Consider the following 18338-nt stretch of genomic DNA (forward strand, 5'->3'; position numbering starts at 1 on the left):
CGGTGTTTTGATGTTTTCAGATTATTGGTTTATCCCTTTTAATATATGTTTCCTAATGTTCATTTGAACTTGTTTTTCTTCAAAGTTGAAATGTTTCTACCGTTCCTAATATGTTTTTTTTTTCATTTAAGAGAAAAGAAGTGTTTAAAAGAAGTGTTTAAAATTTATTGGGAAATGTCTATATAGCCTGTGCTGTGTTTCAACCAAATATACTCACATTATTTAAACATAAATATATAGAGAGCCAATAAAATACAGCGTAAAGCCGAATGATGCAAATCCGCGATTGGGAAACTTTTGATGCTTTTCACCTTTGGACAATTCTTTGTTCAATAGAGGCATCAAAAATAAAACTATGTGGTTATGCACTGACTAAATAAAAATCCCTTTAAAAGGGAGTACCCAGGCCGTACGGAGGTCACATGACTGCACAACCCCCCCCCCCCCCCCGGACTGCCCCACCTTGGCTCCACATAGCTGCAAAGAGGTAGGCAGTGTATGCAGTAAGCCTATATAAAACACAGGTCTTCTGATCAGTCAAGAAGGTGGTGATTCAACCAAAGAACTAGTACTCCACAACTGAGCTATGATTGCTGAATAAGTATATGAACTACCTGTATGCTACTACTACTAGCCATACTGGTACTACATGTAGCCCTCTGACTGCAGTCAGAGAACATCAATCCCCATTATGCCAATATGTTTGTATATAAATGTATATGAATGCATGTGGTGTTACTATGCTATAGAACATTTGGCTCAGAGGTCACAGCTAGGATATCAATTTAAAGTAAATGATTTGGTACATGAAGATCAATTAAAACTAATTATGAACTTGAGACGGCCAGATTTAGTGACCTTCTCTGTCAAACATTGCACAGATTCTCATGTTGAGTATCTGTGATTTTTGTGAGTGAGAATGTTTCACTGGCAAATGCTTAATCAATGCTTAATTATTTTGATAAAAGTAGGCCTATATCAAACAGTCTAAGTGGAATAACTTGCATGATGGGAGCAGGAGGATTTTTTACAATTAATTTAGTGTCCGATTATAATAGCAGACTTTAATAGTAGTAGTTTAATGGTTCCTTCTAATTCAGTCTGTGATGAGAACAACAATGCAATTCAAATCATAGATGTTTAAGAAGCGTGACCTCAGACTAGCCAGCCAGCTAGCCAAGTTCATGAATTAGTGGCCATGGTCATTCACCGGTCAACTTTCATATTGCAACATCATCCCTATATGTCAAAAAATAACTTCATAGGCTACAGAACAGCTGTACGAATAATTGTCATGGGGACTTGAATGAGGTTAATATTCCATCCATTCCTGGGTAAAGTCAAGCACTACTGAATATAGTTTTATGAATTTTGTCATGGGGAGTGAGGTTAGTTTTTAGTAGCCTGCAGATCCATTAGATACTCTGCATTATCCTGTAAAATAATTTTAATGAGGATGAAGCAAATGCATTTGGCTACTTCGTTTCAAAGTAGCCAATTTGGGTTCAAAGGACAAGGTCTAAACTGAATGTAATATCACCAGGCTGAAGCCTGGGTGAAAAAACGGGGTCAACATTTTGTTCTGTTTGCAGTAGCGTAGCTAAGGGTGGGGACAGGGAGAAGAGTGCCCCCTGACCAAAAAAAAATGAAAGAAAAAAAATTAAAGAGAAGTGAGAGAGCAAGAAAGAAAAGAAAAAAGAAAGAAAGAAACGGCGCAAGGAGCATGTTTTCCACCAAAATTCACCCCGATCATGAGCATGTTAAATAACTCTTGTTAGGAGAAATAGGGCAGACAAATTCATATTATTTGTAATGTTTGCAATGCAGAAGAGCTCAGAAGTGTGTCTTTTTTCTGTTAACACAGGTCGTGTATATAGTACATTAAAACATACACTTTGTTTAGAATTGAATTCTCAAATTCCCAAAAATCAGGGTATAACAATGTAGTCTGTAGAAAGAAAGTACTAAATTTGCTTATTTTATGGCAACACTGCAGTTGCCATATAGCTTATTGTTGAATGAGTTGAAAGGCCTGCTACATCAATATTCAGAAGTATAATCCAAGTGATTATACTTTTATCATTTGGTTATAGACTTTTAAATATGTGCCAATTACTAGTCATTTGACTAAAATACCTTAAAATGCAGTTTTTGAATACTGGCAACACTTTAAATATCAAAATAGAAATTGAGTTTGTTTAATATTTAATATCTAAATCCAAAACATTCAATTGTGAGATAACATGATGCACAAACATAATAAATATGTTCAGTATTACTTAAATACAGGGGAAAAACACTCCCAATCAAATTTAGCCCTTTTCAACAAATGTGTTATTTTCTGGCAACACTCCGATTTACTGATATAATCCCCCAAGCAATTTATATCAATTTTGAATGGGGCATGGTCTGCTTTGTTCACAACCACAATTGCAATATTCTGGGAGTCATGGCCAATAGTTTTTTGCACCTCAAAATAGGTCAAAATTGTCACTTTTTCAAAAGGGCAAAACTATAAGTGTTGTCAGGTCAAAAAAAGATACAACCGAACACCACATGAATAATTTTTATTTTTTGTTGGAAAGTAAAAAGATGGTCCATTGTAAGGATCTAATCAATTTTTTCTATCTTCTCGAATAATGGAGCTATGGCCCGTTCTTTATTAGGCAAATTTCAGCATTTTCAGCCTGAAATGAGCTAAAATCACCTAAAATACATTTCGGTCGTTACCATGGCAACGGGTAACATATGAGCGAGCAAAGTGGATTTTTACAATCTACACCCAAAGCCCTTTCGACCAACACCATAAAATTGTTTGACCTTGGCCAACCATGTATGATAGTTAGGTGGGGTCCCTCTTAAATAGTTGTTTGTGACATTCCCTATATATTCTTGATTCATTTTAAAAATGTCTGATTTAAAAAAAATATCGTCTTGCAGTAATAAAAAAATTAATAAAACACCGCCGATTTCATCAAATCCAGCCCATAAAAGGTTTTCATATTTAGCGTATTACGGTAATACATTCTTTCCACACAATCGCGATTGAAAGAAACAGATACTCGGGCAGATACTTTATTATAAAATAAATACAATTTAGGCTTAGTATGCCGTTATTTGATGGAATTCTGAAATCTGAATAAAATTAAAATATTGTCACTTGTGTCATGATTCTTTAATGATAGTACAATCAGTGTACGGTACTGAAAAAGTGAAACATTCATGTTTTATGGAATACCGAACACGATGCGTAAATTGCTGCTGAATTGCAGGGACGGATATGCACAAACACAGCGACTCGCTTCGGGCTTCGTCCTCCGTGTTTCATGGGGTGTTTCAGCAGATTTGATCAATCGTTCTCTTATATTTGGAACATTTACAGGAATAAATTTTGCTGATGAAGTAGCAATAAGTTGGAAATATCAGAATGTGAATATCAAATCGGTCATTTTGTCTGCAAGTTCAGTACAGTCGCGGATACTGAACACTCGGCGTAGTGAGACTCAGTCAGTCACTGAGCTCATCCCGTATGTATCTATCTGAGTTCGCCTATCATACATGACCGCCATGACTGGTTGTAAAGCTAAGAAATAATTAAAAATCCTGTACATGTACCTTATTCTATTCCTTCATTTTCTCATTGTGATAAGTTCATCTTAACTTGGTGTGACGATCCGTACTGGTAGCACTAGCAGTTATTTTTTTGTAATCTGTTTTCATTCGGTTCTTGGCGAATCTTCGCTCTTCGTGCTTTACTGTAATATTCCCTATGCATATCGTGGATGGCTTTGCCTATCCCAACGCACCCCGGCTCTTTTCCCATTTTTAAATCCACACACTTTATTCAGGAACTTCATTCTTAATTTGATCATGATATTTCCTTCATGTTATTCTTATTTTATTGAAGATATTTTTCATGTAAAGTAAGTTGACAATGACTGAATTGCGTGCATTGGCCCGATGCATGCCACAGTAATACACGGACATTGTGTTTACAATCAAACCCGAAGTAACTGTGTGTCCCTGGGCTGACGTCATCAACTAAAGCGCCCAATTTGAACGATTTCGTTTTGTAATTTAGGGGGTGCCAATATCCAATCTTTGCATGGAGATTATGTCTAGCCTGGTACGCTATGCAAATAAAAATATTCTTTTCTGATTCCTGACATCATAAGCTTTCCATTGATATATAACTTTATTTTCAATGAGGTTCACCTTTAACCACTTTGTTCAGCGCCATCCAGTTGTGTCCGCCATGTCTCCAAAAGTCTAATTGGGCTATTCCAGTTGAAATTCGTACACCCCTTATGGAAGACATGACCTTGCATGGTCTCTCAAACAGGGGGTGTAGATTTCAAATGGATTCACCCCTTCAGGTAACCCCATTTGAAATTCACAATAAAGGTCATGTCTTCCATAGGGGTGTATGTGTTTCAACTGGAATAGCGCATTGGTATTTTCTCATTTTCAGTGGATATTGTAAAACACTTGAATTTCACAGCAACTTAATTTGGTCATAGACCCTAGAAAAAGGTCTGTGATTTGGCGAATTGGCAGAAAGTCATCTTTTTATGGTAATTTAAATTCCAGAATTTGCATCCTCTTGCTATGTAAAACCATTATAAATGAACTATTTAGCGGCAATTTAATTAAGCGAATTGAAGGCACTAGCGAAATTAAGTTGTTTTACAGTAAGCACTCCCCAATTTACTGACATGACTGACATGTTAGTAAGGACATTTGTGTGCAGGGTTCTGTGTGAGTAGTAAAACAACTTGCATAGTGACAACTGTTTTATGACAGTGGTGGTTCAATAACAGCAAGATTACACTGGGATTTACCACTCCATGGAATACAAGAAAGTTGCAGTGAAAGCGGGTGCCATTGTTCTCAGCTGAGTTTGATTCGGATGATGAAGAATGCTGGTGGATTTCTCAAACTTTGCTGATGGAGGATTGTTGTGTGCATGGTTTGAGGCATTGTGTAACTATGATAATGATTATAAATCAATTGATTTGTAGGTATTCTATTCACACCTATATAGTCTTCCCTGATAAATGACTTATGTGGAAATAAATAAATAACACAACTTTTTAATAAAACCACAACAGATTTATTTGTCTAGTTTCTTTTTTACAGTTTAAAGGCACAAGCAGACTTAAATAAATGTGTTTTAACATGATTGACTAATTAACACATTTTTCTAAGCAGAATAATTAATTTGAGACAACTTTGATAAATATATATTAATTTTATATTAATTCGTTTACCTCCGAGGACAATGACATTTATACATCTGAATTCTAATAATGAGAGAAATTTTGAAATTTGCATTCTGCATTAGTGGCCATTTTTGGTCTATACAAATGAACATTTTCCCCCTTTTTTGTCCTTTTGGATATGTTGTTCAGAAGGGTGTTAGACACTTGCAAGCATTATACAGGATATCATTGAAGACCCAGTACAACCGTCAAGTTGCGTAATAATGGCATTTTTTGGGGTATGTAGATTCAGAATCTGGCGGGTACCAAGAAGGCACTTTTGAGCAAATTGAGTTTTAGGTCAAAGGTCACATGAAAATGCTTTGAAGTTATCACAACCGATGCCCAAGGAATAAAACAAGTCAGTGGTCATGCCTAATTAACAATGTCATGGGTCAATGCTTGGAATTGAATCAAAATAATATCAAATTATTTGTGTTTCAAATTACTGATGAATACAAAAAATGTGTAAGCCCTAGCATCATTCAACAAACATAAGTAAATGTAACCTTCATGACATGAAATCTAGACTCCATTACGCCACTTGCGGTTCGCCATTATGCACTATATGCGGGAGAGCCTCGAACTGGCAGCATACATGAAAGGAAGAATTACGTAACCTTACACAGAATGTTATATGACTGGTTCAATTCCCATTCATGTATGCTGCCAGTTCGAGGCTCTCCCCGCACATAGTGCATAATGGCGGAACTGCAAGTGGCTTAATAGATATAGATCACAGCAGCAGAAGGGAGTGTCCCATCATGCATCTGCTTGCTCCATACAAAAAATAAGTACATGTGCAGTTTATTCAATGGTACTGCAAAGCATGATTGGACAGACTTATCAGCTGCTGTGGTTATAGATAAAGCATTTTTCTTTGTCAAAATTTTGATAAAATTTAATATTCAAAGGATTTGCATTTTATTGTGAAAGGACCCTTTACTTTAATATATAGCCCTTGAATCTTTGATCACTCAAAAAGCATTTTGGGTGAATTTTTGTGGATACATTTCATGAGAGGGGGGGGCTATAGCAAAAATAAAACAAATGTCCTATACCTTACTGGTTATGGAATCTGCATAACTTCACGCCCATGCAGTCATATTTCACTACCGTAGAATTTCACCTACAAGCATGTATGCCTCTAAATGAGGGCAGACACCCTCCACAAAACATTTGGAGTTTGAGTTTGGCTGTGTAAATATGTTGTAATGTGGAGGTGTCTGCATTTTGTCTCTTTCATCAAAAAGAAACCTCGGAGGCATATATGCTCGTATACGTAATCCTACAGTAGTTAGCTGGGTGGGATTATAACGGTATGTAATTTTCACCGTAGAGCACCTAATATCTGAATATTTACATGAAGCAGTATAAGCTAGTTACAAATTGACACTTGGTACTATACAGACTGCAACATAATTAAGGTACCAGTTATGTTCACCCCTGTATATCCTAAACAAAGATAAATATGTCAAATTTAAAACAAATAACCAGTACCTCTGATTTAAAACCTCACAATAACATTGACTATGTGTACGCATGATCGTTCCCAATTTCGAGAAAAAAGGGGTTATTTCTAAACTAAAATGTTCGCGATATTTAAAAAATAGGCTTGTTTTTTACGACGGTGTACTCGAAATTAAAAAATGGGGAATATTTTTGTGAATCCTGAGAATGTTAAAATCCCAAGAAATCTTAACATTTCTTGCTCAATTTACTCCCGGATTTCACTGTTGTGAAACTTTTGTGCCTTCCTAATATTCAGCAACTCACTAGTTTGTTTCTGGGGTTTGATTACACCGATTACGTCACTAAGGACTTACCCAGCTTGGTCGCTGTGTTCTTGAAATGTTAAAAAAGGGGTACTTTTGTAAAAGTGTACTTGAAATGCAAAAAATAGGGGTAATTTTCAAGGCTAATTTGTACCCGATTTTGTGTAAAATAGGGGTAACAAATGCTGAAAATGTTCTTGAAACCACACAAAATAGGGGGGTATTTTTTACTTTGGGAACAATCTTGCGTTATGCCTTTGTGACAAAACCGGGCAGTGGTCGAATTCGATGGTATCGCATCGCATTTTGCGATGCAATTTCCATCAACTGCTATGCACTTTTCCAAAATGCATCACTAAAAGTGCTATACATAAATTTGAGCTATATTTCATGTCGCATTTGCCTCAAAAGTCCCCCAATGCATCGCTATTTGCGAGCCAAATTCCCCGAAAATCAAAAACATCACGCAGTTGGTATTTGCTCATTCTCGTTACATCTCGGATATGCTGTATTCCATTGCAAAAATAAGACAAAACAATGTTGGGTACCATATTGCGGAATCTGTCGTGGTTGATTGCTTATGTCATGCTTATGTTTATAGCGTTACTCCCCCCAATTATTCGAGACAATGTCGCCATTGCACGCACTAACTATACACAAAATCATAACACGTGTTCCTGGTGAAGGGAGTTACCAAAACCATAAGATCAGCGACCTTCGGAAGCTTGCAATATTTTTACGGGGATGAGATAATGTCAGGATAATGTTGAACAAAAATTAGGTGAAAAGTTTACTGAAGACCAGGGCCGGATTTACCTTTTTAGGGGCCCTGGGCCAGACCAAAATCTGGAGGCCCCAAATGCACCTATAGGAAGGCATGTGCACTCAAGTGGCCAAGTTTTTAGATTTTACTAGGACATTCGTGCGTGAAAGCGCGCAAAAAAAAAAAAATTTTAGACTATTTTAGCCCAATTGAAGCTGAATTTTGCTATATAACATGCCAGTTTTTGTATCCTATTTTGGCCCAAAGCATGGTCTTTTTCAACTAAAATGGAAGATGCACACTGCACAGGGCACTTTTGGGGGCCCCCAAAAATTTGGGGGCCCTGGGCCCGGGCCCATCTGGTCCTATGGTAAATCCGGTAAATATGGTAAATTGCCCTCAAACTCTGCCCTTGAGCGTGACATGTAATCGTCTGGGGGCTTTATAGCTGAGATTTGATGACAATGACAGAAGTTGTAGATCGCTCCACGCAAATATAAATAATGCATCGCAAAATGCTACACATTTTTCTTTTTTTGCATAGCAAAATAACTGCTATGCAAAATTTGGAAACTGCTACACAAACATGCGTTTTGCATCGCACAAACAGCTATGCAAAAAAATTGACTGAATTCGAACCCTGAAACCGGGCTCATTTGTTGAAATTGGTTGAGAATTAAAGAAACTGTGATCTAAAACCTAAGGAAGGAACAAAATCAAAAGTTGCACTTTTATGTTCTAATCAATGTAAAGCACTGGAAGGCAGTGGCATTGCCTGTGGGTGGCAGGTTCCCCCCAATCATGGCCGTTGGTATATCTTAGGGGGCGGGGCTTGGCATAAAATATATATGGGTAAACAATAGACAATAATTTTGCATGAACTGCATTTGTATGTGAAGAAACAAAGTACATGCCTACATGACTTAATAACATATGTGACCAGCTCCAACAAAACCCGGAACAAGTCGCCAGACATGTTTTTGAGTTGAAGGCCTTTAAAGACGACATACATTCGCATTAAAAAAAAAATCAAATTTTGGAATTCTTAATTTCATAGTATTTGACTGTAGGACTAAGTTGACTTTCAAATCCTTGAAAGTGCTTATTAAAAAGAGGTATCTTTAATCAATAAATAACAGTTGAACTATGATAATCCCTATTCAATCCTGTGTAAGGTAGGAAACTAATTGGCCCATTACTCAGAATAGCAATTTAGCAAATATATCAAGATATCATTTACAAAATATATATCTTGAAAAGTATTGGTGCTATTTATATAATTTTGGTATCATTTAAAGCTTATTGTCTAGTGCTTACATTTTTATTCAAATCATGAAATGCAACTTGTTCCTGGTTTTGTCAGAGCGGGTCACATATGTGCATTGCAAATTTTTGGAAAATTTCGGTCCGAGCCCCCCCCCTCACACTTATAGATTTTTGAGCCTGTGCACCAGGCAAAATGGAGTCAACAATTCACAACTTCCGATAAAATTAACAAGTTTGTGCGCCCCGGTTCGAAAACCTGGCTACACCACCGATGCAAAGCATGGTGCTAGTTCTCTTGTTCAAGAACGCTTTGTGGCATGCAATGGAGCAAACTGCAACTTTTGAATTTGCATCTTCCTTGGGTTTTTGGATCATCTGCTGGTCTGTTGCTGGTTCTAATTATGACATATCTGTCTTTGTTTAAGATATACAGGGGTAAAAATTAACTGGTACGGTACCTTAATTGTTTTACAGTCTGCAAAATAACATCATTTCATAAATGTTTAAAAATGTTTAAATGTTTAAAAAGGAGATTGAATACATGATATAAATACAATAACATATTTTCTGAATTGGAATATTTATATAAATAACAACACTTCAATAAATTGCTTTTATAACATCAAATTTGGTAACATACATGTAAAACCGTATTTGTGACATCTTTGGTAATGATTTTTAAGTAAATAAATTATACAGTATACAAATTATTGCTTATAACTGGAATGTTGATCTTAAAATACTTGGAATGTCAGTTTAAAATTGTGCATAAAACTTTAAAAATTCAATATAAATACATATTTTGAACTAATGATTTAACAATATAAGTACAAACATGTGATCTTTACTTAATTCTATTTACCCTACCAATACTTGTATATTTTTTCAATACATCTGCATTTACATAAGAATAGCACACTTATAAATGATGTAACAGTTTTGAAATACTTGAATTTCCTTTGATAAGAAATAAACATTTAAAGAAATTCAATTCAATATAGAAAAGTAAAATTGTCTAAGAAATTTAATCTAATGCAGAAAAGAAAACACTTCAAAACCCAAAGGAAACATAAAACTACCATCTATATTTCTGTAAAAATGTATTGGTGATATTTACAAGCCTGCGCTAGTGGGAGCACTGTTGTAGTGACTCGAACCCACAATCCAATTTGGTACTAAGGCACTATGTCACCTTAATTAACAGCCAATCTTCAGATTTAGTGACCTTTCATACTAGCCAATTAAACTGTACAGCCATAATGTACAATTTCCATCAAATTTTAATTTTGTTAATTTTTACTCAAAATGTTGAAATAATTATTAAACCAAGAACGGTTTCTATCCATTTCAAGGTATATTGAAACCAATCTATTTTGGTGTTCAACATGAAGTTCTATTGCATGATGTCATAATTATGTGATTAGATCTAGTCTATGTGGGCCAAAGGTGGCAAATTTGAAATTGAGATCAAGGTAAAAATATGGGATAAAAAAACCAGTAAAATACTTAAGAAAATAGACATCACAAAACTTTAGAATCAAGTAAACCAGCCTTTTAATGTTTTCAGCATATGATAGCCTAATGTTTGTATAGGGTAATAATTTTAGGAACTCGATTTTTAAAAATACCTTCTTTGGCCCCCATGGAGCAGATTGTGTCACATATTATAAGATTGTACATTATGGCTTTAACATTATGTGATGCGATCAAGCAAAATCAGTCGGAACTCGAAAATATTGATTTTGAGATATAGCCAAACAAAGAATATATTTCCTTTTGTTTCATGTGTTTTGGAAACTCTTTAATTGCTCATGTCTTTGGAACTAGTTGTTCAATTTCAATAAGGGTTTCAGCAAAATACAGCTCTGTAATGAATTTTACTCTCCTATAAGAAACTGAAAATTTACTTTTTCTGAGTTCCGACTGATTTTGCTTGATCGCATCAAATATAGAACATGTATACCATTCTCTTTATATTATTTCAGTTTTCCAACAACCATTATATGGCATATACACTAAGTCCAGTTCACTAGCTACAAGTTTAAGTACCTAACAAGTACTTGCATCTATAACTTTTGAGACATTTGAAGTGTCTTGGTGCCTAGGAAAAAGGAAGTAATTTCAAGTGGTGTGTACAAACAGAGATAAATTTACAATGATGAGGTGGTCTATTGGGCTTTCATTTAAAGAAAAAAATACCATACCCATGTGGAAGATTCAAAAAATAGTATTTCACAGAGGGAATATGTTTTTCAAATGGAATTGGCTAGAGAGGTTAATTATTTTGAAATCCATACTCCCCCTGTACTATGGCTTTACCTTATAATCTTCCACAGCTGGAGTGAATATTTGAAAAGGGAAGTTACCCAATTGTCTATTCTATTTTAAACTCATACTCCCTCTGTGGAAGACTTTTGGCTTAATCTTCCACAGAGGGAATGTGGATTTGAGATGGAATAGCCCATTATATGTGTGGCAGAGGGCAACCGGTGCTAATACCAGCCTTGTTGACATTCCTTCCCAAATCACGACTTACACCATTGATGATCAAAGCCTGGATGCAACCAAGGAAGGGGTTAGTTGACATACCACCAATGGAGATGCTGGTAGGATCTGTAAAACAAAATGAAAAGGAGAAATATTTCTGAAGCTGTTCTCTTATTTGTCCCTGAGTCTTTATGATTTGGCATCTTGGGAAATGAGTAATGAAAATGAAGACTGAACGGTTACAATTCGGGAGCATCCGCCAACCAATGTACTACAGACTGGCGTTCATCACATGATCCCAAATTTGACAAAAAATAACCCAATTCTGCCTAACTGTAGCCAAAATTTTTGAAATTTGCAAAAAATTTAAATGTTGGTATAGCGATGGGTTCAATTGTTTTGAAAAATTGGTACATGGATGGGTTCTCTTTCAAATTATCTGTGGCACATTCCTACACAAACCAAACTCTTAAAAGAACCCCCATCAGGTCTGTGTTGCAATAGCAATTTGGGCCAGTTGCAGCTAAGGCTATATTTTACTGGTCTGTGGTTTTATTGGGGTTAAAAGAATTGGACATAACTCTTTGCTAGCACACAAAATCCACTATTTCCTGATGAAAGTTGGTACCAAAATCTAGTTCACCAGGCTGGCATGCGAGTATTTGGGGGGGGGGCTTTGGGGGCGGTCAAAATGATGGGGCGGTGGAAGAAGAAGAAGGCTGGCAAAAGCGAAGGGGCTGCAAAAAGAATTAGTAAAGAAAAAAGGGCAGAAAAAAATTGAAAAAGTATAAACATTTGTGAAAAAATTGTACTATACCTCAAATTGTGTTGCTTTTAGGGAAATAGCTCCTATAATCCTTTTTTTTGCTCACTTTTTCAAACCACACACAAAAAAAGGGGGTCAACCTTTTCCGGGCTGTTGAGGAAGGGGCGGCAAAATTGAATTTTCTTCAGCCCCCCGGGGTAGGAGCGGCCACGGTATGCCACTGGCTGGCAATGTTGAACTGAGCCCTTGGTATGTTAACTTACCTGGTACACCTCCAATGAACAATGGGTTACTAGTGATCACAGGTGTGTCCGCTAAGGTTGTTGTATCCATCTTGCCATCAACCGTAAGTTGTAGCTGACTAGATGTATACTTCACTGTGATCTCATGTGACCTGCCATTACATATGTCATACAGACTGGACATCTGGCTGGAACGTACAAAGTAAGCCGGCTCAGTCTGGTGACCAACAGCCACACGCACCTGTTTCAGAGCAACGTTAAGGGTGATATATTTTAATTGTATCTATTCTGAATGTCGGAAAAATGCATATCAAAAGTTGTTGAATTACTCAAAATATGATATTGTTTGTGTTTAATCCTATAATAGATTCAGATAAGGTCACAAATAGGTAACAGAATTATGTATTACTCATCTTTCTGAAGCTGAATTTGCAAAAAAGCAATTCTCACGTATGCTCAATGCCGGGGGTACTCAAATTTTTTTGGGTAGGGGTGTGCCTCGAAGATTTTGAAGTAGGACCCATGTCTATACCACTTCAAACCTGATTTTTACTACCGATGCATATACCAACACAGAATAGACACCCATGACTATACCAGTTGAAAAGACAAAAATACCACCCATTGATATACCAACCCCATATACAGACCCATCCATATACCACTATACGTTTAGAATACCGTAAAAAAAATTCAGATCATATTTTTTATTATTTTCTTGTTTACTGTATTTTGTATTTTTTTATTAGAACTATCAAGGGTCTATCATTTATTAATTATTATTATTTTGTTTGTTAGGGGTGCCCGGTCTCCGGGGTACACATAATCGTTGCACCACCCCTTATTTTGTAATGAATACAAATCCAAAATATATTTATTGTTGTTTTGTTTTCTCAATTTCCAAATTTATGTTTGTTTGTCTTGTAGGGGCCACTAGTTTGTAACAAGTATTGTGTAGGGAAAGATGATTCTTGCACTTATATTTAAGTTTTATTTAACAACATACATGTACAAAAACCACGAAAACAGTGGCGCAACCAGTGCAACCCCCCGCTCATCATGGCCTTTGGTTCATGCAAGGCAGTCGAATAACAAAAGATGTCAGAGAAAAAAATTGGGTGAGCAATCATAAATTTGTACCCTGCATGGTGAACGGAAGAACAGAAAAAATTAAAAATTAATAGAAATTTTGAACATGAATTTTTATAATATATTTTTTTTATGCGGTAGCTTTTTTCTTTCTACTCATGGTTTATTGAAATTTTAAGCGAATTTAATATTCATGCATTTCTGTTCAATGCAATTGCAATTATCATGGAATTATCGAACCAAAACAACATCAATTTGACCCATGCATATCGATCGTGTATGATCTTGGCAGTGCTGTCGCGTGTCATGTCAGCTGAATTCGGCACCAAAAATAAAACTGAACTTTTCACTAAAAACTTACCCGATTGTTGAAAAAACCTATTTATATGATTCGATGCATTTAAAAATCGGCAGTTAATTTACTTTAGTTTTGCGATCCCGAGTTCTGAGAGGCAAAACTAACTTAAAAAACAGCGATGCAAAAATTGCTGTTGCAACTTCGATAACGATATTATTTCAGTGATTTATCAAAATTGGCTGGGGTAAACAGAAGTAGTGCTGGGCTCGCATATACTACACCGGAAGAGTGTCGCCATCTGTTTGCAATGACAACTCAACGTTTTGCTAATTGGACTATCAATTGATTTGCCCAGCTCTGAATTTATTATTCTGATTTGCCTTATTTGGATAGCGATGTACCTTATTTGGACAATTATTTTTGTGACATTCATGCAAGTGAGTTTAAAGATTTTCGACCCATTGATATACCAAAATCTGATTTAGACCCCATTTGAATACCAATTTCAACTTACTACCCATGCGTATACCACAAAAGCGGAAAAATAAGGGGTCATTGATATACCAAGCGACGAAAATGCGACCCATGTTTGCGGCACGTCCCGTATGGCCTTTTGTACTGAGTACCCCCCCCCCCCGGGGCTCAATGTTTACTTCCGTTTTCAGAGCGTCAAGCTGATCAATTGATACAATGCGCTGAGGCAAAAACGACGTTGCTTTTGCGAGTTGAAGAAATCTTAACTTCAGAGCGATATCACTTGACAGGTGAATGCATTAACCAATCATTTCCATCGTGAAGTATCAAAAGTAAATGTTTTTAGGTTATTTGAAGTTGTTACACTTTTTAATCAGAGACATTTTAAAGCAAAAAACATTAGAAATAGCACAAGAAGAGTCCAGATGTAAACTCTAATATAATTCATAGAAATATAAAAAATTAAAAATTAAAAAAAATAATTATGTACTACTTTTAGAATTTTTAAATAGGGTGTGAATTCAAAGCTAGCATTATAAGTGTGTATGTTTGTGGCCTTTACTTGAAACATAATGGCATTTATCAGCTTTTGTCTCCTCTATATATTAAATTTTTATGATAAAAATTGATAATAAAAAAAATGGTACCAATTCTCCTTTGAAATAAAGTTAAGATTGAAATAGCATTCTCGCAGTAGCTACAATTCCTTAAGAAAAAATTACAGGGTCTATGGGTACAGTGATAAACACCAAGCAATCAAGATACTGTAACTCTACTCCCCATTCCAAAAAAATTAAATTTTTGAGGTAAATTTTGACTTGGCTATAAAGTCTAAGCATGCAAAATCTTGAGTATAGGCTAAGAGTTAGCTCATAATGTTAATATTTTATGTTTTGGGTTATGAAAAAGATTAGAAAATGTGTTTTCTAAAATTTAGAATGTATAACTTGAAATTAGTCTTTGTACAAGTCTTTGGGCTTGATTGTCACAGCAGATGAAAAATACCCTAAAAATGCATGTTTTTTGGCCCTCATTTCTAAAAATTGACCAAAAATAAAAAATTGACTTTCATTGCCAGTTAGAACTAACTAAAGGATTAGGGTTTAGATATGTTTCATTTGGCAAAACAGGATAATATTTTTTGAATACAAAAATATTAGTGCTGTATTTTTCTGGAATAAGGATTTATAGTTTGATCAGCTCGTAATAGGCGGGAAATGTTAGGCTTTTACCACTACGCTGAAAAGTAGACCCATGTGAAGAGTGCTATTATAGTTGACCTGTCTGGTCTATATTATGGATGTTAAAGAAAACAGACAAAATTTTGGACTTGAATTATTATTCGTGATGCTTCTGGCGAGATGTCACCAGAACATTCTCAAAATAAACTTTTTTTTTTTTTTTTTTTTTTTTTTTTTTTTTTTTTTTTTTTCAAAATAAACTATTTTGATATTAATCCGCGATGTTATAAGGCCCGCCGGTTACGAGCTGATCAAAGTATAAGTCTAAATAAAGGTATGAAGAGTCATCTAAGGTAATGGGTAATACTCACACTGCCATCAAAGATGTCTATAGCAAAGAAATTCCGCGCACTGGCAGAGACAGCCAGCAGGAGTGCTGAGCCTCGCTCTCTCGTCCGAAGCATGATTGTAATCTCTAAGTTTACGGAAACTTCAAAGTCGTTCTCTGTGGGAAACATTTATTATTGAATTAGAAAATGTGTAAATTGCAAACATGTTTTGCACAAAACAGAAGACAAACTGCATCCATGCACTCAATAGATAGTGGCATAGTCTGTTGGGTGATGGCGATAGGGCACCTTTGTTTCATAACTACTAAGGTATAGGAGATTTTTTATTAAAATTAAAATTAAAATTAAATTAATTTTTAAAAACTAGATAAAAATATGTAGGACCTGTTTTTTTATTTTGACCATTTAAGCATTAACATTGCATATATTCATGCGCATCACATGCATTTGTCCCAGTCAAGTCATTCTGAAATGTCCGAAATTTTGGCCAGTATAGGTCCACGGCAATGGAACTGAAGGGGTGGGGGATGGTGACAGACATGACAGAAACATTTGCCTGTGACTCTGAGTGCGAGTCCTCTTGTTACAAAGATAACCCAGGTGGAGGACATGTGACACAAAAATTCTCATTTTTTTCTGTGATTTTGTCTCAATTTCATCTGAAAACATTACCAAAGCTGGTAGTCTGCCCTGTCACCCCCTGTTTATGGCCCTGCTATGGCAAAACGACATAACCCGAGATTTGCCGATTTGAAAAAAATACACATAATCTAATCAGGTTGAGACTTTCTGGTCATGTTACTCCTACCAAGTTTCAACATCATAGCACTTACGTACGGTTCTTAAGATGCCATGTTCACAAGCTTTTCCAAACACACACACACACACCCCTGTCTGTGTTTGCCTCCAAACGTGGACATTGTGTTTTGCTATCTAACCGAGGACGTGTGCATGATGTTTTCATCGCCTAACCGTGGGCTAAAATGGCGGATTTTTTTGTGTATAATCTGAAACGGAATTTTAGCCATCACCCTGCAGATGGACGGTAGTTTTTACACGTGTGGTCCTCGGTTTCGGGCAAATAGCGTTTAAAGCATCTAGCATGCATTTGAGGTCTTTTGCAGCAGTTTGAGACAGAGGACAGTCCTCGGTTGGAAGTAGGTCCACAGTTTAGGGTGAAAAATCTTGTGTGTGTCCTCGTTTGTCGGCAAACACGTATGCACCCCCACACACCATAGTGATTACTAAGTCTCCCTCTTAACATAGTTCAGGCGAGACAATAACCCTAACCTTATCCCTGACCCTAACATAAAATGCCCTGACTTAACCCTATTCACACTAATGACCCTTGAAATTAATGCTCTGTTCCTCACATTATTCACCCATATATTTGTTTTATATTTTATAAAACCAATAAGATATTTGTTTAATATTTTACAAACCCTGGCTATTGGCAGATGTATAAGCTTGTCCATAGAGTGGGCTATTCCATACAGGGTTGCCAAAAGATTTCAGCCCGAATCGCGGGTCAAATAATCGAAAAGTCGCCCAATTTTTCTCTTTACCATTGGTTTCTATGGGGCAGGAAACTATCCAAAGTCGCGGGAGCCAATGTTGAAAAGTCGCCCACATTTTTTCTTAACCATTGGTTTCTATGGGACAGGAAATTGTCAAAAGTTGGGAAAAATCTTCAAAAGTCGCCCAATTGGGCTACCAAATCGCTGGTTTGGCAACCCTCATTCCATACACCACCTATGGAACACATAACCTTCCACACAGGAGTGTGAATTTCAAATGAGATTATGAATGGGTGACTTCATCTGAAATCTACACCCCTGCATAGGAGATTAATGTCATGTCTCCATAGGGGGCGTTAGGATTTCAATTGGAATAGCCCAATGGGATCAAGCCTTAAGGACCCTGACCACAGACCCTTTCTTCTAGGGTCTGTGCCGTGACTTTTTAGTGGATATAAAAACAGGGAAAATCTGTTCCAACTGACCAGCAGGGAACCAAAGGATGGATCCAAAAGGATACAACGTTAACAGTGTCACACTAGCAATGGATAAAATTAATAAAAACTCCCTTTAAAAGGGAAGGCCAGCCTCAATGCAGAAGAGGTCTTGTAAATAGTTTGGGTCACCGTGAAAGGCATTTTTTAGGATCACGCTTACATCCATGTGAATACATGACAGTTCACCAAACCATCAATGGCGAGAACATGCACACTGAAACAGCAAAAAACATTAACTCCTATAACTCCTGTCAACTCATTACTCCAAATTGTTCTGCATTTTGTCTTTACTGCTTTTTACCCATGCTTGTTATTAAAATCAAGAAATACACTGCAGTTGTTAGTTAATTAAGCTATGTAAACTCAACTTAC

At 36.2% G+C, this 18338-nt stretch overlaps 1 protein-coding gene across 1 annotated transcript in view; it reads right to left on the bottom strand.

Annotated features, from left to right (window-relative positions):
* Positions 1-11120: 11120 nt before the first annotated feature.
* The window catches only part of LOC140159657 (laminin subunit alpha-1-like), a 160638-nt gene continuing 153420 nt past the window's right edge, over positions 11121-18338 (bottom strand). Inside the window, exons 51-53 of the mRNA XM_072183152.1 lie at positions 15974-16107; positions 12582-12801; positions 11121-11678 (exon numbers count right to left, since the gene is read on the bottom strand). Of these exons, the coding sequence (XP_072039253.1) occupies positions 11530-11678; positions 12582-12801; positions 15974-16107 (503 nt within the window). The 3' untranslated portion in view covers positions 11121-11529. The remainder of the gene's footprint in view (positions 11679-12581; positions 12802-15973; positions 16108-18338) is intronic.

The sequence above is a fragment of the Amphiura filiformis genome, chromosome 8 (assembly GCF_039555335.1).
Source record: "Amphiura filiformis chromosome 8, Afil_fr2py, whole genome shotgun sequence".
Lineage (NCBI taxonomy): Eukaryota > Metazoa > Echinodermata > Ophiuroidea > Amphilepidida > Amphiuridae > Amphiura > Amphiura filiformis.